At 52.8% G+C, this 24,344-nt stretch overlaps 1 protein-coding gene across 1 annotated transcript in view; it reads right to left on the bottom strand.

The window, feature by feature from the left end:
• Nucleotides 1-27: 27 nt before the first annotated feature.
• FANCA (FA complementation group A) overlaps nucleotides 28-24,344 on the bottom strand; it is a 33,976-nt gene continuing 9,659 nt past the window's right edge. Inside the window, exons 12-43 of the mRNA XM_039696543.1 lie at nucleotides 23,720-23,796; nucleotides 23,126-23,267; nucleotides 22,489-22,622; nucleotides 21,049-21,159; nucleotides 20,527-20,622; nucleotides 20,376-20,435; nucleotides 19,536-19,624; nucleotides 19,060-19,120; nucleotides 18,918-18,967; nucleotides 17,799-17,875; nucleotides 15,216-15,320; nucleotides 14,573-14,715; nucleotides 14,040-14,110; nucleotides 12,907-13,006; nucleotides 11,642-11,841; nucleotides 11,422-11,518; nucleotides 10,455-10,631; nucleotides 9,428-9,501; nucleotides 8,806-8,934; nucleotides 8,316-8,382; nucleotides 7,949-8,115; nucleotides 7,572-7,677; nucleotides 6,718-6,777; nucleotides 6,267-6,371; nucleotides 5,558-5,670; nucleotides 4,748-4,889; nucleotides 3,674-3,736; nucleotides 2,196-2,301; nucleotides 1,800-1,875; nucleotides 1,312-1,453; nucleotides 606-695; nucleotides 28-167 (exon numbers count right to left, since the gene is read on the bottom strand). Coding sequence (XP_039552477.1) covers nucleotides 60-167; nucleotides 606-695; nucleotides 1,312-1,453; nucleotides 1,800-1,875; nucleotides 2,196-2,301; nucleotides 3,674-3,736; nucleotides 4,748-4,889; nucleotides 5,558-5,670; nucleotides 6,267-6,371; nucleotides 6,718-6,777; nucleotides 7,572-7,677; nucleotides 7,949-8,115; nucleotides 8,316-8,382; nucleotides 8,806-8,934; nucleotides 9,428-9,501; nucleotides 10,455-10,631; nucleotides 11,422-11,518; nucleotides 11,642-11,841; nucleotides 12,907-13,006; nucleotides 14,040-14,110; nucleotides 14,573-14,715; nucleotides 15,216-15,320; nucleotides 17,799-17,875; nucleotides 18,918-18,967; nucleotides 19,060-19,120; nucleotides 19,536-19,624; nucleotides 20,376-20,435; nucleotides 20,527-20,622; nucleotides 21,049-21,159; nucleotides 22,489-22,622; nucleotides 23,126-23,267; nucleotides 23,720-23,796 — 3,338 coding nt within the window. The 3' untranslated portion in view covers nucleotides 28-59. The remainder of the gene's footprint in view (nucleotides 168-605; nucleotides 696-1,311; nucleotides 1,454-1,799; nucleotides 1,876-2,195; nucleotides 2,302-3,673; nucleotides 3,737-4,747; nucleotides 4,890-5,557; nucleotides 5,671-6,266; nucleotides 6,372-6,717; nucleotides 6,778-7,571; nucleotides 7,678-7,948; nucleotides 8,116-8,315; nucleotides 8,383-8,805; nucleotides 8,935-9,427; nucleotides 9,502-10,454; nucleotides 10,632-11,421; nucleotides 11,519-11,641; nucleotides 11,842-12,906; nucleotides 13,007-14,039; nucleotides 14,111-14,572; nucleotides 14,716-15,215; nucleotides 15,321-17,798; nucleotides 17,876-18,917; nucleotides 18,968-19,059; nucleotides 19,121-19,535; nucleotides 19,625-20,375; nucleotides 20,436-20,526; nucleotides 20,623-21,048; nucleotides 21,160-22,488; nucleotides 22,623-23,125; nucleotides 23,268-23,719; nucleotides 23,797-24,344) is intronic.

The raw sequence follows: 24,344 nt of genomic DNA, 5'->3' as shown, positions 1-24,344 counted from the left end.
GGTGAGAAAGGTGGCTCCTTGTGCTAGGTGTAAGTGAGGAGCTGGGCTGAGTCCATTCCTCAGAAGAGTTCCAGCTCTTCCTCCAGCTCCATGTCCACAGCAGGCCGAGAGAAGTGCACAAGGGTGGCTCCCAGCTCCGGGTCGAGTTCCTCACAGGTGCTGAGGAGCTGGGGACAGGGCAGGGAGCCAGGTTAGATCTGCTCGAGCTTCCTCAAAGCCAGTTCCAGCCGCACCGGGGGACACTTCCACTCATGGCCGTGGCTGTGCCTGACAATTCCCTGGGAGCGAGCGGGAACGGCCACACGAGGGCAGGGTCGGATGTGCTGGGAACCGGGGAGGGTGTGGCCATGGCACAGGGCCAGGTGTGCCCCTGCTCCCGGTGAGTTAGGGCAGCACCGGGCAGCCCCAGGTGAGTTAGGGCAGCACAGAGCAGCCCCAGGTGAGTTAGGGCAGCACCGGGCATCCCCAGGTGAGTTAGGGCAGCACAGGGCAGCCCCAGGTGGGTCGGGGAGGCACGGGGCTTGGCACAGGCAGGGATCAGAGCCCCAGGGAGCCCAGCAGCACTGCAGCTCACACGGGGAGCAAAGGCAGAGCACTGCACCCACCGGCTGGATGTTGCCAAGGCTCTGGGCAGGGCAGTGTGGGATGGCTCCCAGCAGGAACTGCCGGGCTGCAGAGATCAGCTCCAAGGGATCCTGCACTCGGGAGAGACAAAGGAGGCAGAACATCACCCTCAGCCCAGCCCCTGCTTCAGAAGAGAAGCAGAAGCCACAACCCCACAGCTCAGAGGGCAGGGGGTGTTTGGGGTTTGGGAACAGCCCTGGAGTTCTCTCTGTCCAGGGGATGAGGAACCTGCATGAGCTCTACGTGGGAAGGTGGGATCAAGAGAGATGCTGCAAGTTCTGCTAAAGGGGAAGAGCTAAAGAATAGGATCAGTTACAAGAGATTCTAAGCTGGAGAGGGGTGGGGTAGATTTAGACTGGATATTAGGAAGAAATTTTTCTCTGTGAGGGAGGTGAGGCCCAGGCACAGGTGCCCAGAGCAGCCGTGGCTGCCCCTCTGGAAGCATCCGAGGCCAGGTTGGACAGGGCTTGGAGCAGCCTGGGACAGTGGGAGGTGTCCCTGACCAGGGCAGGGGGTGGAACAGGACAGGGTTTAAGGTAATTTCCAACCCAAAACGCAGCCTGGGACAGTGGGAGGTGTCCCTGCCCAGGGCAGGGGGTGGAACAGGACGGGGTTTAAGGTAATTTCCAACCCAAAATGTTCTGGGACTCTATGACAGGAAAAAAAAGGAGTCCAGGCTTTGCTTACATGCTCTGTGGGGTCTTGATCAGGCTGTGGCAGGACTTGCCCTTCCACAAAGAGCTGGAGCAGCTGGATGTACATGTGCAGTGCCACGCTGAGGAAGGTGGGCTCCTGCTGGAGCAGCTCCCGGTGGAAGCTGGGGCTGAGGCTGAGGGGGTCACACATGGGCTCTGTCAGCTCTGGGACACACACAGGCACGAGGCAAACACAGCTGCTGCCCTGCCCTGCCCACTTTGAGTCCCATGGCAGGCAGGGCCACCCCGGGAAGCAAAGTCAGCTCCAAAACCTTGTGTTGGGAGCACAGGGCTGAAGGGACACCTGTGGCACAGCTCTTCAGCAGAAGGCACAGGGCTCCTCACAGAGCACCGTGCCTGATGAGGTCTCTGTGCCTCGGGGAAGAGGTAACTGTGCTCAGCTACAGGCCAGCAGCGCTGTCACCCCCGTGCCAGCTGCTGTGGGTGCTGGCATCACCCCCGTGCCCCCAGGGCTGGTACCTGTAGAAGGCCAGGGGCAGGAGGCGGGTGTGGCGCTGCGAGGCCGCGCTGCGCAGGACACGGCACCTGCCAGGACCTGCAGGGGAGGGAGAACTGAGCACCTGCACCTCGCCTCTCCTACTCTGGGGCTGCCGTTTCTTTCCAGGCCACCATAAATGTGGGTGCTTGGGGGTGGTGAGCAGCCAGAGAAGCAAGCTGTCCCCTCAGGCTTTCTCTGCCAGCAGGGACAGGAGTGAGTTCAGTCATTCCTGATCACCAGCTGGCTCTGCCACGCTCTGGGTAGGAGCAGGATGCTCTCAGCTTGCACACAAGTGGTTTTTGTGCAGCCCCTTCTCCCAGGGACACCCCAGCCCAAGGGATGGGTCACCCCTTCCCAGCCCTGGGGACAGGACTCACCTCCCTCTGCTGAATGGAAGAGCAGTGGCCAGGATGTGCCCCTCCCTTCCAGGCACTGCAGGATCTGCAGGGACCATCCCAGAGACGTCTGGAAATCCACTCCTTCCTGGGTGTCAGAAAGGAGAGGTCTCGTTGCTCTGGGGCTGTGGTTGCATCAAAGCAGGAGCCCCCACAAGAGACTGCACAAGAAGTGCTCTGCTAAAGGACCTGAAAAAGGAATTCACCCCAGGTCTTCTCAGCTGGCAGCCTGGATTCCCCCAGGGGAATTGGGCACCAGGGCGAGGCAGTGCCTTCCTCATCCAATCAGCCACCCCAGGAGAGGTCTCGTTGCTCTGGGGCTGTGGTTGCATCAAAGCAGGAGCCCCCACAAGAGACTGCACAAGAAGTGCTCTGCTAAAGGACCTGAAAAAGGAATTCACCCCAGGTCTTCCCCCTCAGCTGGCAGCCTGGATTCCCCCAGGGGAATTGGGCACCAGGGCGAGGCAGTGCCTTCCTCACCCAACCAGGCCAGCCAGGGCTCCACTGAGACAGGGCTGCACCGTGGGGTGGTCTGGGTTGGAAGGGACCTTAAAGATCACCCAATTCCACCCCTCTGCCATGGGCAGGGACAGCTTCCACTAGCCCAGGCTGCTCCAAGCCCCATCCTGCCTGGATTAACCAAGAGACCCCTGCACATCCTGCACCCACCCCCCTGGAGCAGCTTCTGTCCCCTCTGACCTTTCTAGTGACAACATGTCTTGGGATTATTGTGGGGCTTCTTTTTTCATTACTCATTTCACATGGATTAACCTCCCAGCTCTGTCTGCTCAGGATGTTTCTCTCCTCCCTGGCTCTTCCCCCAGACTCTCCCATGGGCAGACTGAGACCAAATTGTTATTTTTGCCTTGAATCTGCTCCCTGATCCCATCTGTGAGGTGACTCCCCAAATGGCTGCACTTCAAAGCTGAGGTGACAGCAAAGGGACAGAAACAAGCCTTCACAAGCAGCAGGATGCTCAGGGCAGGCAGCTGCTGGAAGCAGCCTGTCACCTTTGCTCCTTCACTAAATAGCATTAAACCGTTTGGAAACTGAAGTTCCTCCTTCCTGGGCAGCCCTTCTCCCAGGAAGCACCACATTCCAGCCTGAGGAAAAACATCACTGACAGATGTGAGGTGCTGCACAAAAGCTGAGTGAGACACCAGGTTCATGCACTACCTGGGAGGTGTGAAGTCTGAGCAGCAAACTGGAAATAATAAATCATCCAGCAGGAGAAATAAAAGCAGTGAAAGGGGAGATAACGTCAGAGAGAGGAAAACACAGGTTTAATCTGATGGGAACAGAAGGGCTTTCAGCAGGCTTGTCTGGGGTGGTGCTGATCCCTTCCTCCTGGCAGAACAAGCTCCCAGCCTTCCCAGTGCTGCTGCAAAGCATTTTTGGGCAGCAAACCAAGCTGATCAGACACATCCAGTGCCATGAGAGCTCCCTGGGGCTGAGCTCACCTTTGGTGCTATTCTGGCTGAGATGAGATCCAGGAGTGAGAAGAACAGCAGAGCAACAAGGAGCTGCAAGGAAAAGAGGCTGCCTGTCAGTTGTGGTGATGTAGAAATTGGCCTTTCCAGCCAGGGAATAACAACATTTCACCAGGTGCCTTCCAGCCTGGACCTGGATGAAGCACAGAGTGTTTCACCTGCTGGGACCAGCCACCCCAGCCCTCCCATGGCTCTCACTCCCCCTGGCACACTCCAGGAATCCTGAGGTGAAAGCTGCAGTAGTTCCTGTGTGCCAAGTGCACCCAGTGACACCAGTCCTGACTGGCAGCTTCTGGCTCCAGCCCAGCACAATCAGTGCAGGAGTCAATCCCACAGGAAGAGGAGCTGCTGCCTGCAGCAATAAAACAACCAGAGTGAACACAAGGCCCAGGTTGTGCTTCAGCACTGTCAGCTGTGTCCCTCTGGCACAGGGACACTCCCCAGGCTGAGCTCTGACCCTGGAAATCCAGCAGCCAGACCTGCAGGGCAGCAGCCCAGCTTCCTGCAGAGAATTCCCCTTGCACTGAGGTGACAGCCTGAAACATTTCCTGCACCAGACCTGGGAAAACCCTCAGGAAATCTGTCTCTGGGAATCCCAGCACAACTTCCCAGAGCCTTGAAATACCTGCACTGCTGTCTTACAAACTTCCTGCACCTCCTTAACTTTCCAGCCAAGCTGGCCAAGCTAAATCCACAAGGACTGCTGTTGTTGGAGGGAGAGGGAACCCTGGCATGCCATGGATTGAGCTCTCCCTCTCTGCAGGGCTCTCTCCAGCTCCAGTTTTTAGAGCAGCTGTTGAACATCCCTCCCAGGAGCCAGAGTCTGAGGTAAAAGTTTAAGCCTGGAACAACTTTGCCTTGAGGATAAGAATTTAGCAACTGGCAATTTACAGCCACTTTTTATCAACTATCCACCAGCAAGATTTCCCAGCAGGGATTACCAGGGATGCACTATCTCAGGACAACTCCTCCCAGTTAGAGACCTCCTTTTTCTGGTTTTCAGGTGTAGGGAAGAGCAGAGACATGAAATGCACCCAGCCTTGCCTGCTCTGTGCCAGTGCCCAGCCTCTGCAGTGCCTCTGTGCCTCGTCCTCGTGGGGACTGCTGCAGGATGGCCCCGTGCAGGAAGGCAGCTGAGAGCCAAGGGGGGTCAGAGACAGGGAGAGCTGCTCCTGAGCAAAGGAACCTGCAAAACAGAACAAACATCTCGTGGCTTTGCAGGTAAAAAAGGGGGGAAAGTGCTGCTGTGGATGAAGAGGAAATTTGGGACTTGGACAAAGGTGCAAATTGTGACTGGGACAAAAAAAATAAATAACTCTCTTCATTTTGGAGAATGATGCTACATGGAGACAGTTGTAAAAAAGCCAAAGTTTAGAAGCATTCTCAAATCTCTTTTATCAGCAGTTGGACAGGCAGTAACTCCACACTACAGAAGCATGTGATCATCACCTGCCACAACCTGCAAGGAGATTCTTACATAAATTCCAGCTTCTGGAGGAAAGCTGCAGGGCACTGACAGACAGTGTAAGGAGAAAGGAAGCAAGCAGCCAGTGAGCAGCTTCAGGAGGCCAGATTGCCCAAATCCAGGGGGCAAAGGGTGTGGCAGCTCCTGGGAATGACTCCAGACCCTGCTAAGGCTTTGCCTAAGCAGGGCTCTGCCCTCCAGCCTGCTCTGCAGACTCCCTGGTCCTTATGGGAAGCACTGACCCACATCACACACAGGGCCAGACTCAACCATTGCCACAACCCATTCTGAGTGCAGCCCTCCAGAGGAGTCTGGAGCTGTCCTGCAAGCCTCAGGCAAGCATTCCACCCTCCAGGAGAGCAGCTCCCTGCTCCAGCCCTGGCACACACCTGGTACCTGAGCCGTGCCAGCCCCTCAGCCTGTCCAGCTCTTCTGGCAGGGGAGCCCCAAAGAGTCTCTTCCACTGGGAGCAAAGCACTGGCTCCAGCCTCGGCCACCACAGCTGGGGACAAAGATGGAAACCAGCAGCATTAGTGCTCAGTGCCTGCAGCCAGGCACAGCCAGGGACTCAGAGAAAGGGGTTCTTCCCCTCTCCTGAGTGAAAAAGCCCAGGCTGTACATGCACACATCAAGAATGGGAGAAATTTCCCATGCTGGAAATGCAGAGGTCACACTACAGTGCCCTGGGACTCCTGTGGCAGGAGCAGCCAGAAAGAAAGAACTGCTCCACAGAGGGGATGGCTCAACACAGGCACCAAAACCTGTGTCCCTGTGTGAAACTGCACACAGGGAGTTACACACAGGACAGAGAGCAAAACCTGGGATTTTGGGGCATTTTGGTTGCTTGTGATGTAACAACCAGTGCATCAGAGAGCAGGACAAGCCCCCCAGCTCCCACTGTGACCCAGCCCCTGTGGCAACACCCGAGGAGCCCAGGGCTGGCATCAGTGCTACCCAGGGCTCTGAAACACCCTGCCAGTTTCCAAAGGCTTTCAGAGTTTCTGCTGAACCTTACACACTTGGATAGTGTGTAACACAAGCTCCCTGAGCTGGAGCTGGATTCCCCCCAAGCCAGAGCACCAAAATGAGATCAGTCACCGCTGCAGAGAGGAGCACCACGGGACACTTGGTTTGACAGGTGGCCAGAGCCTCGTTGACCCCTCCTGCTGCATCCTCGCAGTCCAGGCTGGCACTCAGCAGGCCCTGGAAGGGGACAAGTGACAGGGTGGCTCCACACATCCCTCTGTGCTGCTCCAGTGCCTCGCTGAGGTGTGGAAACTAATCAGAGACAACTGTAGGGGTCAGCACGGCTCAGCAAAAGCAACATCCACCAAGAGCTCCTCCCCGCAGCAGCTTTGCTGCATTGTATTGAAATTCACCTCCACCACCTCCTCCTGCTGCTCCCCCTCGTTTTCCTGCTTACTGCTCTCCTCGGAATTACATCCAGAGCTCTCAGAAGGAGGGTGCAGAGGAGGAGAGCTCCTCCTGCACCTCGTGAGCCAGGAGGAAAGCTCTGGGGACAGTGAGGCAGGGACAAAAGCAGCATTACCCTGAAGAAGTGAGCGGTGATGTCGTAGGAGAGCGCGTAGCCCCGGGAACTGGCGTTCTTCTGCAGGGACACACGGGCAGGGAAACAAAATCAGCAAAGCCATCACTCTTCCCTCTGGAACAGCATTTCCTAGGAGCATTTCGGGGCTCAGCCAGCACAGAGCCACCCTATGAGTGCTGCACACCAGCTCAGCTGGGGAAGGTGGTTCCTGTGCAGGGCACTCCCAGGGAGCTGAGCTGCACAGCCCCAGCCCAGGGTGCCAGGGCAGATGGATTCACAGCCCTGGGGGACACAGGCTTCTGCCTGTGCCTAACAGGACAGCACAGGAGGGCCTGGAAAGGCCAGGGAGATGTACAAGTAGAAATCAGCTCTCCATGGAGCACAAAGCAGGGTCCTGAGGGACCTGCAAGTCAAATGACCTCCTCCTAGAAAGGGATGTCCCTGGGTGTTCCTCAGGAGGATGAGGAGGCTCTCATTCTACAGCAAAACAGTTCCAGGCCCTGGCATGACAGAGGGATTGGAGAAGGGCTCATGCTCAGCCCCTTCCAGGCCTCCTCTGAAACGGAGACTGTCTGTACCCATTTCACCAAACAAAGTGACTCCCAAGGATTTGCTGTTAATAGTGTCAAATACCACCATAATTCCAAATGAATGTACCCAAAAGTCACAGAATCATAGAATGATTTGGGATGGAACCAGCCATGGGCAGGAACACCTTCCACAGAGCAGGTTGCTCCAAAAGCCACACCTTTTCTGGGTAGTTTGGATGCAACCTCCTTCCCCTAACTCAAATTTAAGGTCTTTATCTAGAGCATTTACCAATCAGCAATCACCATTTGGCTCACAACACCTACCAGCTCAGAGTTCACAAAACAAAAGAAGCTGTCACAGTCCAGCACTGTTTTGTTCCCTTTCCAGCACGTGGTGATCAGGGTGGATGCAGGGAGCCCGACCAGAATCCTTGGGCAGGGAGGAAGGAGAACTCAGGTTACTGTCAGGGGGAGAATCAGCCTGCCCAGGAAGAAGTGTCACATCCAGGGCAACTGGCAGCCCAAGATGGAAACACAGCTAATTGCAGTGGGTGCCAGGGGATCAGTAACCCTTGCCCAGCTGTCCCCAGGACATGCAGTGTCCCTGTCACTCGCTGTGCAGAGGGGAGGATGCTGCACACAGCAGCTGCCTGAGCAGCAGTGCTGCTGGAGGCATGCCCAGGGCTCAGGCCTGCACTCACCTCCTGTGCAGCAGCAGCTCCTGCTGCCTCCACAGCTGCTGTCCCAGAGCAGATCCCTGCTGGCTGCCTGTCAGCCTCCCCTGGAGGATCTCAAACAGGAAGTGTCTCTGGGCAGCTGAGCAGCCTGGCAGCAGCTTTGGCCTGCACCTCAGCTCCAGCACCAGCTCCTGCACGGGGTGGTGGGGAAACAGTGAGGGCCACACGCCAGCCTGCTCCCAAACCCTCTCTGTTTCTCTCAAGCAACCAGAGATCAACAAGAAAAACCTCTCTCAGTCCCCACAGGTCAGAGCCTCACCAACAGCGAGGCGTGAGGGAATACTTGGGTCAAGTTCAAGGAGTAAACATCCACCCCACAGTCTGAAATCACCTGCAGCCTGCAGAGGATCTCGGGGCTGACCGACGTCTTCGAGTGGCCACAGGCACCCAGGTCCAGCCTGAAATTAGGGGACACACGAGGCACTCACCCTGCCAGCCCAGGGGAAAGCACAGCTCAAGGACAGTCAGATGCTTCAGATGAACACAGAGCTCAAACACTGTGCCCTAAATTAGCTGTAGCTGAGACAGTGGCTCTCCTCTGAGCTCCCTCCTCATTTTCCAGCTCCAGCCACTCCCCCAGGGCATTGGTGCTTGTTTGGCCACACAAAGCTGAGTACAAAGCCAACTTTAAAAGGACAGCCAGACAGGGCCTCTCTGTGGCTGCAGCCCCAGACCTCTGCACCCTCAGCAGCTGCTGAGTCACACAGGGCCACCTCCCAGTGCCCCTTCCAGCCAGAGCAGCAGGGAATGGCTCCCCCAGCCCACTGGAAGGACAAGCTCCCAGTGCACAGCCTCAGGGCCACCTCCAGGAAGGGCAGTACCTCTGGGAGGAATCCAGGATGGCATTGAGGATGACTCCACACGCCTTCTCCAGGTCTCCATCACAGCCACCAGCAGCAGAAGGTGCAGGAAGGTACCTCTGATAGATGGCCCAGTAATGGAAATCCTGTCTGCAGTGTGGAAAGGAGAAATCTGTTGGAGTGGTGCCCTTCCCTTGATGTAAAGGGAAGCTCACACATCAAGAGTGGTGAGTGATGTGAGCTCAGATAAAAGCTCCAGGTAAGTACAGACATGAGGAGTCCTCCAGCAGACCCCACCCAGCTCTGCCTTCCAGAACCAGGGAGGGTTTGTGACAAGTGGTTTGGAAGGGCTGCACATGCAGGCTGAGCCCCACAGAACCATGGTTTGGGTTGGAAATGACCTTAAAGGCCACCCAGTGCCACCCCCTGCCACGGGCAGGGACACTTCCACCAGGCCAGGCTGCTCCAAGCTGAAAACACACACAGCCCTGATTCCAGCAGTGCTGGAGCTCAGCACAAACCACAGCAGGCATTTGTATCCTGCAGCAACTCTTTATTTACTTCCTGATCTTCAGTGCTTTTCCCTATTTTGCTGGGACACTCTTGGACTGCTCCCTCTCCAGCAGAGCCCCTTGGCCCTTACCTCTCTGAGGCAGAGAGAATGTCCTGCTCAGGGCACACCTCCAGCTCCATCAGCAGCCACTCTCTGAAAGACAGCTGGGGAAAGCCAGGATTTAGGAGCAGGGAAGTAACTTTTATAGAACAGCCACCTGCTGCCCAGCAGAAAACCCACTTCACTTCATCTCCATGAACAATCCCATGTGGAGTAAGAGACGTGAAACAAGAGGCATCAACCCATGGAAATTCCTGTGCTGATTCTCTTATTTAAAAAATTCAAGCTGAAACCCCGCTTGCTTTTAAAAATTGATGGAAAGCCCATAAAGCCTGTCTCACACCCCTCTGACATCCCCAAACACACTCAGCACCTCCAAGCCCAGGCATCAGCATGAACGTGTGTTAATAGAAATAAAAAACGAGCCAAGCCCTCAGTCAGACAGTGTGAGCACCAAGGAGAGGATGTGACACAGCTGCTCCAGCCCTGCACACTGAGCCAAGCACAAGCAGTCATTCTAGGAACACCACAAACCCCTCTGCACAAACTGGTTTGAGAGGAAGTAGGTTAAAAAAGGAGAGTCTGTCACATCAGAGACCTTGAAGGGTGGTACAAAGGGAAAAGCTGAGATGGTGTGAGCCAGGCAACCCAGGCTGGCTCAGGGGAGCATTGCCATTTTCACAAAGCACCAGAAAAGCAAGGATTTCCAGTTGTTTGCCTCCCCACTTCCCAGAGGAGCAGGGTGATGGACAGGCCTTGGCTCTGCAGCTCCTGAGCTTCCACAGCTTGCCAAGCTCCCTGCCTTTCCAAGAAGTAGGACACAAAAGTTTTACCTCTGGTTTTCTCTTTCTACCTTATCATCCCCATCAAAAAACAGCCAGCACCCATCCCAGCCCACATGACTCAGCTGTCAGACAACTTTTCAGGCATCTAGCTCTTACTTTCAGGCATTAAGTTCTTACAAGAAGCTTTTGATCACCAATAAGGAAACTGCACAGGGCAGATCTGAAAAAGTGAGAATTAGAGGGTGAATTTGTGTGATGGAAAATATTTATACCTGGAATGCCTTTTCCTTCAAGAGCTCCTGGAAGCCTGCTTGCCTCCATAAGCACAGGCTGGCTCTCCTGTAGTTCAGAGAGGGGCAGCACAGGGAACTCCAGCTCAGGGCACCTTTGGCCTCCTCACACAGGACTCCCCGAGCCTCCAAGCTCAGCCGTGGCACCAGGTGCTGCAGCTGGAATAAAAACAGGAGGGGCTGCAGCTGGAATAAAAACAGGAGGCTGCAGCTGGAGTAAAAACAGGAGGAGCTGCAGCTGGAATTAAACCAGGAGGGGCTGCAGCTGGAATAGAAACAGGAGGGGCTGCAGCTGGAGTAAAAACAGGAGGGGCTGCAGCTGGAATAAAAACAGGAGGCTGCAGCTGGAATTAAACCAGGAGGGGCTGCAGCTGGAATAAAAACAGGAGGCTGCAGCTCGAGTAAAAACAGGAGGGGCTGCAGCTGGAATTAAACCAGGAGGGGCTGCAGCTGGAATAGAAACAGGAGGGGCTGCAGCTGGAGTAAAAACAGGAGGGGCTGCAGCTGGAATAAAAACAGGAGGGGCTGCAGCTAGAATAAAAACAGGAGGCTGCAGCTGGAATTAAACCAGGAGGGGCTGCAGCTGGAATAAAAACAGGAGGCTGCAGCTGGAATAGAAACAGGAGGGAGTGCAGCTGGAATAAACCCTGCACAAGGTGCTGCAGCTGGAATAAAAACAGGAGGGAGTGCAGCTGGAATAAAACCTGCACAAGGTGCTGCAGCTGGAATAAAACCCCAGTGTCTGCCCCAGAAGCAGCCCCAGGGCCACCTGTGCTCGTGTGCAGCTGCCCAAGGAGCAGAGGCACCCAGGGCCAAGAGCAGAGGGCACACAGATGTATTTCTGCACTGTTTTCTTGGTGTAAGTGACATTTGCACAGGGAGCTGCAGCAGGCAGTTGGGCTGAGACTGAACTTTCTCACAAGTTACAGCACAACTTTTTCCCTTTCACCTTTTTGATCAGGCTGGGAGGAATCAAGGCACAGAAATCTTCATGAGAGCAGGATGAAAACTTGCACATCAGGTAAGCTGCTGCTGCAGTGCAAAACCTGAGAGAGAAAAGGAAAGAACTCCATTGTCTGCTGGGTTCAACCACCTCCACAAGCTCTGGAAATCCTCCACAGGAGCCCAAAATCCTGGGGGAGCAGGGAGGGGTGGGTGCCCCAGCTCACCTCAAGCAGAAGGCAAATGACTCTTGTGTCCTGCACACCAGCAAGGAGCTCCAGTACTCTGAAACAGAAAGGGCCTTTCCAGGAACAGCCTGAGAGGCCCCAAAATCGGCTTCCACTCCAGGAATTAAAGCTCTGCATTCACTTAAGTGGATCACAAAAGCTGCCAGTCCTAAAATATGAGCAGCACTGAGGGAAGGACCCTGGAAGGCAAAAAAAGTGAAGAGCAGGAAAGATATTTTTAGTAACTTTGTAACATTTCATTGGTAAAATTCTTACCTTTTGTCTCATTGTAACATTTTCATATTTTTTATTTGACACTGTAATACTTCACTTGCATTATTGTAACATTTTGTACCAAAACACCTTCCTGAAATACCTTTTTTTGTACCAAAACACCTCCCTGAAATATCTTTTTTTGTACCAAAACACCTTCCTGAAATATCTTTTTTTGTACCAAAACACCTTCCTGAAATACCTTTTTTTGTACCAAAACACCTTCCTGAAATACCTTTTTTTGTACCAAAACACCTCCCTGAAATATCTTTTTTTGTACCAAAACACCTTCCTGAAATACCCTTTTTTGTACCAAAACACCTTTCTGAAATACTTTTTTTGGTACCAAAACATATTTCTGACAATACTCAGACTTAGTGAAGGAGCAGAACAATGTTTCTGATCACAGCAGTGCAGCAAAAATTGAGCAGATGAGAGACAACCCACAGCAGAACTGGAGGTTTCTGTAATGCAGCAATTTGAAATAATTCACTGTAAATTCAGATTTGGGGATTCTCAAGGCTTTTTAGCCTCTCTGACAGCTAATTTCATCTATCAGCCTGTTATTTCAGCCTTGCAATATCAGAGGGTAGAGGAAATAAACCAAGCAATTCTCTAATAACAAAACCATGCACTGCTGCAGCCCAGACAGGGGTATCTTAATTTTATTTTTAAATTTTTACAACTGAATTATTCAACGTGGAGGCTTAGGAATGAAACATTCTACCATTTTTCTTTTGTCTCTTTCCTAAACTTGCCTATTTTAGCTTCTGTCCAAATGTCTCAGAATGCATTAACCTTCCACAAGCAGAATTTCTGCAGGGGGAAATTCTGCTCATGTTCCCGAGGACAGTTCACACTCCCTGACCAAAAGAGGGATTTCTGGAAGCCTGGAGGGCAGTGAGGTGCCCCCACAGTGCAGCCCAGACAGCTCCATGCCCCCCAGCTCAGGAAATGGAGCAGGATGGAATTCTACTGGCTGGAAAACTGACCTGGTGGTAAATGAGCTGGCAGACCCTGCCCAGGAGTGCAGGCAGGAGATTCCTGTGTCCACACATCATCTTCACCAGCAGGGAGAGGCACGGGCCCTGCCTGCAGCAGGGGAAACCACAAGCTCATTAACCTCATCCCCAGCACAGGAACAGGTAATTAGGAATGCCTAACCAGCCTGGAGCTGACCCGGGCTGTCTGTAAACACAGCACAATTATCATTCCACCCTGCAGACCCCCACCTCAAACCCTCCTGGCATCTCTCACGGCCAAGGTGGCCTCAGAGGTGACAATGAGGACAGGAGGAGCTGCCTGGGGCGCGGGGTAAATACAGGCACAGCAATAAAAGGGATCAAAACACAAAGCAGGAAGGAGTTGCTGTCACAAGGCCCTGCTGTAAAGCAGGGGCAGGGAGGGATTTTCCCACCCAGACAAGAAAAGCCCATCCTCAGAGGAGGCCAGGTGGGAGCTGTGTTTAGACACCATTTCCTGGGACTCTTGTTTGTCACAGGGAGTTTTCAGGCAGGCTTTGAGCAGTGATTCATCTGCTCCAGGGCAGAGCAGTGCAGCAGAGGGAAGGATGCCCCGGCTGCCAAGGCACAGGGAGGGCAGCTGGGATCCCAGCCAGCTCCTCAGCACGGCCTTGTTGCCCAACAAAGTGATTTTCCACTGACATGCTGCCCGTGGTGTTTACAGGCTGGGCTAGAGGAGGAGCTGAGTGCAGCTCCAGGGGCAGGCGCTGCTGCCTCTGCTCCTGAGCCAGCCCAGGTCCCACTGGGACAAACAGCTCCTGTCACACCACCCAGCCCTGCCAGGGAAGGACTTCCAGGGCCTGGCCTCACTGCCACCCCCCAGCCTGGGCTGAAGCACCCAGCAGTGTTTGTGGGGTGTCCAACCCAGCACGGAGCAGAGCCCAAGGCCACTTTGCTGGAGGGATCTGTAACAGCAGAGGAGAAACTTGGTGCATTCACCCATGTGCCTCAGTGCATTCATTCCTGGAGTGCAGACACTTCACTGCACTGCCAGGCTGGCACCAGGGCTGTGGACACCCAGAGCCCTCCCCAGCCCTGCACAAGTGCTGGGATTCTGGCTGTCACCCAGTTTTGCTTCTCCTGCTCTTGGACTCCCATCTCACCTGTCAGGGGGGTTGAAAGAGGAAGCAGCCAGCAGGGTTTGGCAGAATGATGTCAGCAGAAGATCAACAACCTGAAATAAAAAGCACCAGGAGTAAACCTGGAATAAAACCCACACTGCTAATTGCTGCTTGTCAGGCTGGACACCCAAACCTAGTTTTCTGCTTTGTATTTATTACATTTCCTGACATTAAAACAAGGAAGCAAATTGGTCAATGAGATTCACTACAAGTTGTACAGATCCACTGCCACTAAGGATGGAAAATTAAGCCCATAACAGCCCAGGAATGACCCCAGCACACAACAAACACCCAGGCAAGGCTGCTGAGGAAAGCCTTGCTCATCACAGCACTGCTCTGGTAGAAAACATCCCCAGATCCCATCATCCAGCAACTTCCAGGTGGATAAAAACAGGAATAGTAGAGAGCAGGGTAGGGAGAGCAGAGAAGTGCATTTCCTGCAGACAAAGCAGCCTTTCACACCTCCCAGCCAGGCCATCCCCCGGCCAGCCCCACCCAGGCCGGCTGGTACTCACGCTGCGGTGGCACGGTGCCAGCCCGGGGGCAGGGACAGCCACCCGGACCGGGGAGCAGGTGGGAGCAGCCTCGCCCTCCTGGCTGCTGGCACCCAGCACAGCCCCGAGCCTCGCTGAAACCTCGGCCAGCTGAGCTGCCACCTCTGCGGGGACAGGGGCACGGGGAGCAGGACAGCAGGCGTGGCACCATCACGACGCCCCGCAGCAGCAAGAACAAGCAAAACACAAACTTCAATCAGTCACAGTCAAAAGGGTGTTAGGAAAAGCTGTAACAAGCGAAAAATGTTGGCTGGGACACAGTGGATCAGCATGCTCAGCATTAGTTTTTGCCAGTACTATCCCCAACACACCTCAGGAGCAGCTCTCACAGCAGAGGGGAGAATGCTTTCCAAAGGGGCAGAGTCACCAGGTGAGCCCCAGGAGTGGGGCAGCAGAGATTGCTGTGATTGCCACCAAGACAAGCCCCAGTGAGGCTTGGGAATACATCAGACATGAAAATGTACATATTCATAGCAGGAAGGATTGTCAGCTCTGAAGGATTAGCAGCTGCAGGTGGCAGTGGCAGAAACTCCTGCTGTGCCAGCACCAGGCTCTCTTTATTCAGGCAGCTTTTGGGACAGTCAGTGAGAAGCACCCCTCATACCTTCCCCCTGAGCCTGCTCCACAACCAGAGTCCTGAGCTCAGCCAGTTCAGCCTTCAGCTGCTCCAAAGGCTCTTTGGAATGGCTGGGCTCTGCTGTGGAGTCACCTAGACAAGGAGGAGAGGAAATGCATTCAGCAATCTCTGCAAGCACTTTCTGCAGAAGCAGAATTTAGCTTTCCTGAAGCTCTAACAAAACCCCAAATTGTCAGTCTGCCACACACAGAGCTTTGTTTTTGCACTCAGAATTGCTATTTAATTAATAATTTATGGGTTTATGCCTAGTTGCAAAAAAGAATCCAGTTTTTAAAGATGAGAGGCAAAAAAGTTTTGTTTTCAGAGTTTTCTTCCCACTTCCTTTAGCTCTCACAGAAACATTTGCTGTCCTCAAGACTGGAGTCAGGCTCAGAATGCAGACAGACATTACAGCATGGATACATCATCAGATGTCCCAGGCTACTCTGGTGTTTTGTTTAAGAGAAGGAATAAAGGAAAATTCCTTTTCCCACTAGAAAGAGATGCCACCAGCGACTGCCACAGCCCCAAACCCCCCAGAGTTTGTTAGGCAGGAACAGCTTCTTGTACAGGGGCCAGGAATAACCCACCCAGCAGCAAGAACAGCAAATAACAAGGGCTGACATTGATGCTGGCTGTCAAACAAGGTGCTGGGAGCCCCCTGAGTCACCCGTGCAGGAGCGAGCACTGCCAGTGGGGTTTGGGGCAGCCCAGGGCTCAGTCCTGCCCTGAACCCCGGCCCTGTGCCGAGCCCGATGGGCAGGGGACAGGGACAGGATCAGAGCGCAGGGGACAGGAGGGGACAGGAGGGGACAGGGCTCAGGCTGCTCAGGAGGGCGGCACAGGGTGGGGGCAGTGGCACCAGAGCCCAGTGGCAGCGCAGGGACCCGCGGGGCTGCCAGGATCCTGCGGGTCCATCCCGGCCATCAGGGATCCATCCCAGCAGGGATCCATCCTGGCCATCCCATCCCATCCTGCAGGGATCCATCCCATCCCAGCAGGGATCCATCCCGGCCAGCAGGGATCCATCCCATCCCAGCAGGGATCCATCCCATCAGGGATCCAGTGGCAGCGCAGGGACCCGCGGGGCTGCCGGGATCCTGCGGGTCCATCCTGGCCATCGGGGATCCATCCCAGCAGGGATCCATCCCATCCCATCCTGCAGGGATCCATCCCATCCCAGCAGGGATCCATCCCGGCCAGCAGGGATCCATCCTGGCCATCCCATCCCATCCTGCAGGGATCCATCCTATCCTGGCCTGCAGTGATCCCATCCTGTCCTGGCCATCAGGGATCCATCCTGGCCATCAGGGATCCATCCGGGCAGGGATCCATCCCATCCCATCCCATCAGGGATCCATCCCAGCAGGGATCCATCCTGGCCATCCCATCCCGTCCTGCAGGGATCCATCCCATCCCGGCCTGCAGTGATCCCATCCTGTCCTGGCCATCAGGGATCCATCCCAGCAGGGATCCATCCTGGCCATCCCATCCCGTCCTGCAGGGATCCATCCATCCCACCCAGGATCAATCCCAATCCCACCCTGCAGGGATCCACCCTGCCCAGCCCACTGCACATCTGTGGTGCCCGGGGCCTCTGCAGCCACCACAGGGATCCATCCCGGCCTGCAGGGATCCATCCATCCCACCCAGTATCAATCCCAATCCCATCCTGCAGGTATCCATCCCATCCCATCCCACAGGGAACCATCCCGGCCTGCAGGGATCCATCCATCCCACCCAGGATCAATCCCAATCCCACCCTGCAGGGATCCACCCTGCCCAGCCCACTGCACATCTGTGGTGCCCGGGGCCTCTGCAGCCACAGCATCTCCAGGAAGCCCCAAAGGCCCCGAGCAGGAGCAGGGCTTGGCTACACATTGACCTCATGGAGCATGGATCTGCAATTTCTCCTCCCCACACCCTGGGACCTCTCTCTGCTGCCCAGCCTGGCCTTTGCATTGTGTGCAAACCTTTGGAGGGGGTGTTTGAAGCAGCCACTTGCTGCCAGGAACAGCAGAGCTCATTAAATACCCTCATTAAATACCCATAATCCTGCCCAGTGAAGCTGCAGGCTCACCTCCCACCCAAACATCTACAAAGCAGGAGCTGCAATCCCTTTCCCAGCCCCTCCTGCCCCCCCAGACCTCCCTAATCCCCTCTTAAAGGAGGATGCCAGGACAGCACAAGTGTCGTTGCACAGGGGATCAGCACAGCAGGCTCCCAGCACAGCAATTCCAGCCCGGGCTGAGCAGCTCAGGCTGCAAACGCTGATTCATGGAAAGGTCTTGGGGTGGAACTCAGCCAGCTCAGGCTCAGGCATCATCTGCAGCCTCAGCACAGCACAGGGCTCCCAGCACTGCAAAAATCCCACCCAGGCAGGGCTGGCAGAAAAAGTCATTGCAGGAGGAAGAATTTAACACCTCAACACAACATAAAGGGCTTAACACTTATTTGTATGGATTAAATACCTATTCAGCCATAAATCTTTGAATATTTTCAATTCAGGAGGGCAGCAGTGGAAAAATTAACATTTCACATTGATCCACGAGTAAATGTTGTATTTTTTACCTTGTAACACCTTCTCTTTCATAGCATGACAGGCTTGCAGATATGTGAAGTACAGGTTTGAAGGTATTTTGTCAGCTCTGTGAAAAAGAAGAGATTTATTACCCTGCATAACCACAAACTGCCTTTATTAAATAAGCACAAACAACAGCCCTTCTGTGAAATGTAATTAGAGGGACTCTGAAGCATAAAGAGCATCTGAAGCATTTTTTAATCATCTGACATGAGGGGCAGAGATTTCTACCCAGGGCTTTCACAGCAAGCATTGCACATGTGTAGCACACACAAACCCAACACTGTAATGTCATTAATTAATCTTTTAATGCCTGCTCCATATCTAGTTGATGTCTAAGATGCCATAAGAGAGTGAGCTGTGAGATGCAGCACTCACAGATGTACAACACGAACGTGCTGACACCAAGGTGTGACCTCTCTCTGCAGGGCAGGCACTCACTGCTAAGAGCACGTCCCACGAGGCTCCCAGAGCCCAGCTGCTTCCCTCACAACTTTAATTTCACTAAATGATCCAGCCTTTAATTTTAGAGCCAGACTGGAATGACAAGGCAGGGCCAAGCACCTCATTTGCAGGCAGTGCTGCAAACATTCTTCCTTCATGAGAGGTTACAGAGGAACTACTGGATGTAAACTAAAGCTGCTCCTGCAGTGCAGAAAAGCACTTTTAAACATGCAGGCAGGGCAAGCTGGAGTCCTGAGAGGAGCTGTGTCCTCCTGAGGCATCACCCTGGTGCCCCTTGAGCATCAGCAGACATTTAAGTCTCATCTTTCACTCCCCTCCTAAACAGCCTTTCACAGAGGGAGCTCCTGTTCCTGGGGAAATTTTATACTCAGCTGCATCCTTCAAGATTTGCATAAAAATGTACCTGGCCTGGAACCAGAGGGACTCCTAAATAATGATTTCACAGTGGCCACAGGACTGATTACACACCTGAAGACTACACAGATAAGCTCCTCCATGCACACCTGCAAGCCACAGACCTGGGCCACCAAGCCCTGCCAAGAGCTTGGTTCTAACCCAGGTGTCAAACCTCTGATAATCTGATATCAAATGTCCCAAAAAGAGAGCCCAGCAGCACAGAAAACAACACTGGGGTGCATGAATACCTCTTCAAGGAGTCTATCAAAGCCATGCGGCCATCTGGGGTTTTAGGGAGCTGCAAGAGAGGAGAAGGCAGGTCAGGGGCAAATTGTCTGTGTACAAACACACAGCTAAGGGCAGGGGCAGAGAAAAAAGCCAAACACTGACCACACGGGGCCTCAGCAGAGCTGGAAGGAACCAGGAAGTGTAATATGGTCGTCTGAAAATGCTGAGAAAATAAACAGAGCAAAGTGTTAACAGTGCCAAGGGTCCAAAGTGCCATCTCCACACCTCAGGAGTTCATTTGGCTCCTGCACATCCAACACGTTCATGGTAATGTGAATAACCTCAGACAAACCAGGTTCAGATTAGCCAATGGTTCTTCATTCCTTTCATTTTGCTTTTTATGGTAATCATGTTGGACTTCTTTTGCACAGGGGAATGTGCCTTTTCACTCTCCCCACAAACAGCCTCTATTAAGATGACTCCTCAGGAAGTGGGAAGAACTTCCCCAAACCTCCTTTGCTCACATCCTCAATTTTTCTTGGGTCCTTATTTTGATTCAGACTTGGCTTCTACAATTATGTTATTACTATTATTATTCTTCCAGCTAAGCCCAGGAGGAGCTGAGAAGCACACAGTACCTGGCCTCTATGACAGAGGTTGGGATCTTCCTGGTGTTCTCAAATATCTGAAGGGCCTTTTCAACATCACGGAGTGCCTGGGCCTGGGGCTGCCTCACAGGAATGGGAGAAAGATGTGAGAAACCAAGGGTGATGGTGAACTTACCTCTTCTGCTCTGAATTTGCTTTATTGTGATTCTATTTCAGTTGTACACGTGGAATTAAGACACATCATCTCACTTCCAGCCTGTGCCTGCAGGCAGAGGCACTGACACCCCAGGTTTCTCTCCTTTGAGTTGTAAGGCACCTCAAGCTGCAACAAGTTTCTCAACTGACAACCAGACCAGACTTGGAAAAATTAAATTAAATCCTCACTTATGCCTGTGAGTTCATCACAGGACTGGGTTCCTTGTATTATATTCAGCTACCCTGCCTCCAGCCTGTATTTAATGTAATCATGTAAGTGAGGCCTCTTCCTCTGATCAGAATGTAGGAAGGAATTATAAAGCCAAACACTTCCTTATAAATTATTGTTGTTACCCAAAATTTACCATGAACCACAGTGTGAAACTGCAGAGTGTAGATTCCACCCCCAAATCTCCTCTGAATACCCCCACTTTGGGTGGGTGTTCAAAGGAGATGGAGTGCTCCACCGAAAAGAATCAAGATACCTACAAAATGTGACTCCAGCTTTCATGAAAACTGGGGAGATCCTGTATTTATGGCCACCAAAACCTGTGGCTTAAAGCTGGAGGCTTGGCAGTACACTGAGCTTTGGAGGGGCAGGGAGGTTGACAAGCTCAGTGCTTTTCCAGAGGACAAGGGAGGTGTGATGGGAAAAGGGAGACAGAGCAGCAGTACCTGCACGGCCTCCTCGGGGGCAGAGAGGTCTTCATAGAGCCCCATGTCCTCTATGGCCACCTGTGGGAGGCCAGAGGTGCAGCTGGTCACTCACAGCAGGGCTTGGCAGACCCAGAAAGAGCCCTTCCCACAAAAGACAACCTTTCCTGACCTTGAGGTCGGCCAGGCGGGTTTTGGCCAGGGTGATGTACTCCAGGAGCAGGGAGCGGTGCTTGGCGGCCACAAAGGGTGGGAACATGATGTGCACCTGAGGGGGGAGAGCCACAGCCAGGGCTGCCATTGTCACAGGAAACCCAGGTGAAACTCTAACTCATTCTGACTAGAGTTCACCTCAAATACTCCCCAGAGAAGGTGTTATTGCTTGGTAAAGGATCCATCATTTTCATGGCAACTCACGTAATTTTTCCCAACAGCTAACAAACAAACAAAATCAGTGAAGTGCTCAAAATTAATTCCATGAAAGGAATTCTCCCCATCAAAAAAATAATCTTGTCCTTCCTTATTGCAGGAAGAAAAGGGTTTGAATGATGAATCAGAAGTAATGCAATTACTATAACAACATTTATAATGAGCTGAACCCACTGAAAGGCACAAGGGTCACCACAAAGTCACAACTGCCAGTGACTCTGGGGCACTTCTGGACCTAAAACCATCTCTGTCAGCACCTTCTCACCTTCAGGTATGGAGCAGCTTCAAAGGGCACCAGCTCTGACAGGAACTCCAAGAGGAAGACCAGAGATTTCTTACTGCTCCCATGGTGGCCACCAGCATTCCCAAAGGAAGCCTGGAACAGGGGAACACAGCAAGACAGCCTTTCAGTGTGAGAGAATCCTCATCCAAGCAGTGCCACAACTGAGCACACCAATCCCAAACATGCCATTTCTGTCAGGAGAACCTTGCTGGGGAAAAGTCTGCAGAGAAAGTTCATAGAATCATGGAAGGGTTTGGTTGGGAGGGACCTTAAAGATCAAATCCCCTGCCACAACTTCCACTGTCCCAGGTGCTCCCAGCCCTGTCCAGCCTGGCCTTGGGCACTGCCAGGGATCCACGGGCAGCCACAGCTGTTCTGGGCACTGTGCCAGGGCCTGCCCACCCTCCCAGCCAGGAATTCCTTCCCAATCTCCCATCCATGCCTGCCCTCTGGCACTGGGAGCCATTCCCTGTCCTGTCCCTCCATCCCTTGTCCCCAGTCCCTCTCCGACTCTCCTGGAGCCCCTTCAGGCTCTGGAAGGGCTCTGAGCTCTCCCTGGAGCCTTCTCCTCCCCAGGTGAGCACCCCAAGCTCTCCCAGCCTGATTCCAGAGCAGAGGGGCTCCCTTGAATCATGGTGATTTACAGAATTCTCTGTGGAAGTTTGCTGCCATGAGAACACTCAAACAAGGCAACTTTGAGATGCGCCAAAAGATTGATATTCATGAGGGAACCACAAATCTGCAGGTTTCTACACAGGTTTATCTGGGCATTCTAAGGAAAACAACCAGTCTGAGACTACAGAGAACACAACCAGTTTACCTTCTGGTACCTCCTGGACACTCTATCAGCCAAAGCTGAGCTCAGATTTGCAAACTCATACAAAGGAGTTTCCAGGTTGAATTTGCGTGGAGATTTGCATCCCTAAAATACCCACCTGCTTACAGTTAAAAGCAACAACCAATTATCTGTAAGGTCAAACACAGCAATTACAGCTGCATGCAAACCTGCAGGAAACAGGAATGCTTCCTCTGCCACAACCCCCACCTTATGCAATAACAACAGTGCTGCTTATCAAGATACTGAAATCCATCCAAGGTGGTGATAATAACAGGAATTACATGTCTGCATTCCTAGCAAATAACTAGAACAGGCAAGGTGGACTTAAAAGATGAAAGGAGGGAAAACTGGGGAAAACCAAATAAATTTATTCTTTGCAGACACAAAGGCTGTAATAAATATTCAATCATTCCTAATATCAACACAATCCCTTGAACTTTTCTGTTTTATTTTTCTTCCCCTTTCTCATTCCTGGTTATCCTGTCTGGGAGAAGGCTTTCTCCATGCAGCAGAACATTCCCTATGCACAGGTTGCCTGACACAATTAAAACAGAGCTCACCAGCCAGGCCTCACTCAGTCTCACCTTAAACCACTCAGAGTAGGGCATGAAGACAGCAGGGCCCTCCAGAGCAGCCTGACGAGCGATCAGGAAGGCAGTGATCATATTTTCCATGTCATAATTCCCAAAGGCCTTTAGCAGGAGATGGCTCAGTAGATCTAGGAACATAAAACAATAACCTCACACTTTGCTCCTGACAACAGTGCTGTGTATTCTGCAGTAAATGAAGACAAATATCTGTGATAAAACATGAGGCAGGACATCTACTGCAGCCTGGAGAACCTCTGGGGTTTGACTTTATTTTTTTATGCACTTTCAGCTGTCAAACACACTTGGATTCCCTGCAGGGAGTCCAGCACTGGTACAATTAGTAAGGAATTCTCACAAACAAGCTCTGCTAGCAAAGGTGAGCTAGAACTAAGGTTCAGTAATCACTGTGCCAATTAATGATGGAGGTAATTATCAAACCACCACCCTGGGCTGTCCACAGAGTTTGAGAAGAGGCAGGCACAAGGCATTCACATCACCACAGACATGGGAAGCCCAAGTGGAAAGGCAGCTGTCCTGTCCTGCTGCCCTCTTCCATGCAGAACAGCAGACAGCCCCTGTGCTGACTGCCCTGTGCCCACCCAGCCACGCCAGGCTGGCAGTGCCCACCTACCCCTGAAGAGCTGCTCAGCCTCAGCCTGGCACACCACCAGCGTGGACACGCAGGACAGCACGTGCTGCCAGTTCACCTCGTGGGTCTCCAGGACTTGCTGCAGCTGGCAGATGGATTCCTTCACACTGAATGCCACCAACAGCTGGAGGAGGGATGGCAATTCCTGTTAGCTAGGACATACAGCCACAAGAAAGAGGGGAATACACACGATTGACAGGCTTCTCTGTGACTTCTGCAAGCTGTCCTGCAGCTTTTGGATCAGTTTCCCCAGGCCCAAATATCAGCTTGGACTGGAACCACCACCAGCTACAATAAACAGTAAAATTCCCATTCTTTCAGAACTCATGTCTTGCTCTGTACCAGTGAAAACTCACATCTCCAATCAGCATCTTTGTTCTCATTAACTGCTTTGCACTAGCAAAAACCTCTGTTGTTCTTTTCCTTCATGCTTCCTCCTCCCAGAGCTTCTGGTAATTGGTTTGGATTCTGCAACTGGATAATGTTGCACTAATTTCCAATAATGTGATTTCAGGTTTTGCAGTGGATACAAACCCAACACAACACAGTTCTCTGAGTGACACCAGGCAGATGTACCTTGCGATACAGAGCCGTGAGCAGGGGAGAAGTCCTGGTAAAGCTCCACTCCTTCTGCATCTGGATGGCATCAGACACTGCACCCACAAAAAGAAAACTTCAGCAGCAGGTTTTACAATAAACCCAAAACACACAGGTTTCCCTTTAAAAGCTGCCCAGTGGAATTCTGTCTCCCACCAGTCTTTGGAACAAGGACTGGGCCATTCCATTGTGGCACTGCCACCCCAGAGCTGTTTTTGTGATCCCACCTGCGTAGGCTGACATGGCACATGCACAGAGAATCAGCAAGGAATCAGCTTTTCCCTCATTAACCTCTTTCATCTGGGAGCCAGCAATGACACAGCTCTCCCACACAACAGACAAGCAGCTCCAGATCACAGCTCCTGGGGACTTCACAGCAGATTTCATAGCTCAAACACATTTCTTCCCAAAAACATCAAGCTTCACAATTACTGATCCGGGATTAGAACCTTCCTGCCCAAAATCTCCTGAACTATGACCCTCAGATGACATTTTTGCCTGATTTGGCACGCTGCTTATACAGACCCCAGGAAGGAGCTGAGAAGCCTGGAGGCTGCTGTGGCTCTGGGTCCTCCAGGCTGGGCCCCACTCAGTGTGGGACAGA

Source organism: Passer montanus, unplaced genomic scaffold (assembly GCF_014805655.1).
Source record: "Passer montanus isolate IOZ18808 unplaced genomic scaffold, ASM1480565v1 scaffold98, whole genome shotgun sequence".
Classification (NCBI taxonomy): Eukaryota; Metazoa; Chordata; class Aves; order Passeriformes; family Passeridae; genus Passer; species Passer montanus.
Note: the sequence above shows the minus strand (reverse complement) of the source record. Positions and strands in the feature narration are given on the sequence as shown.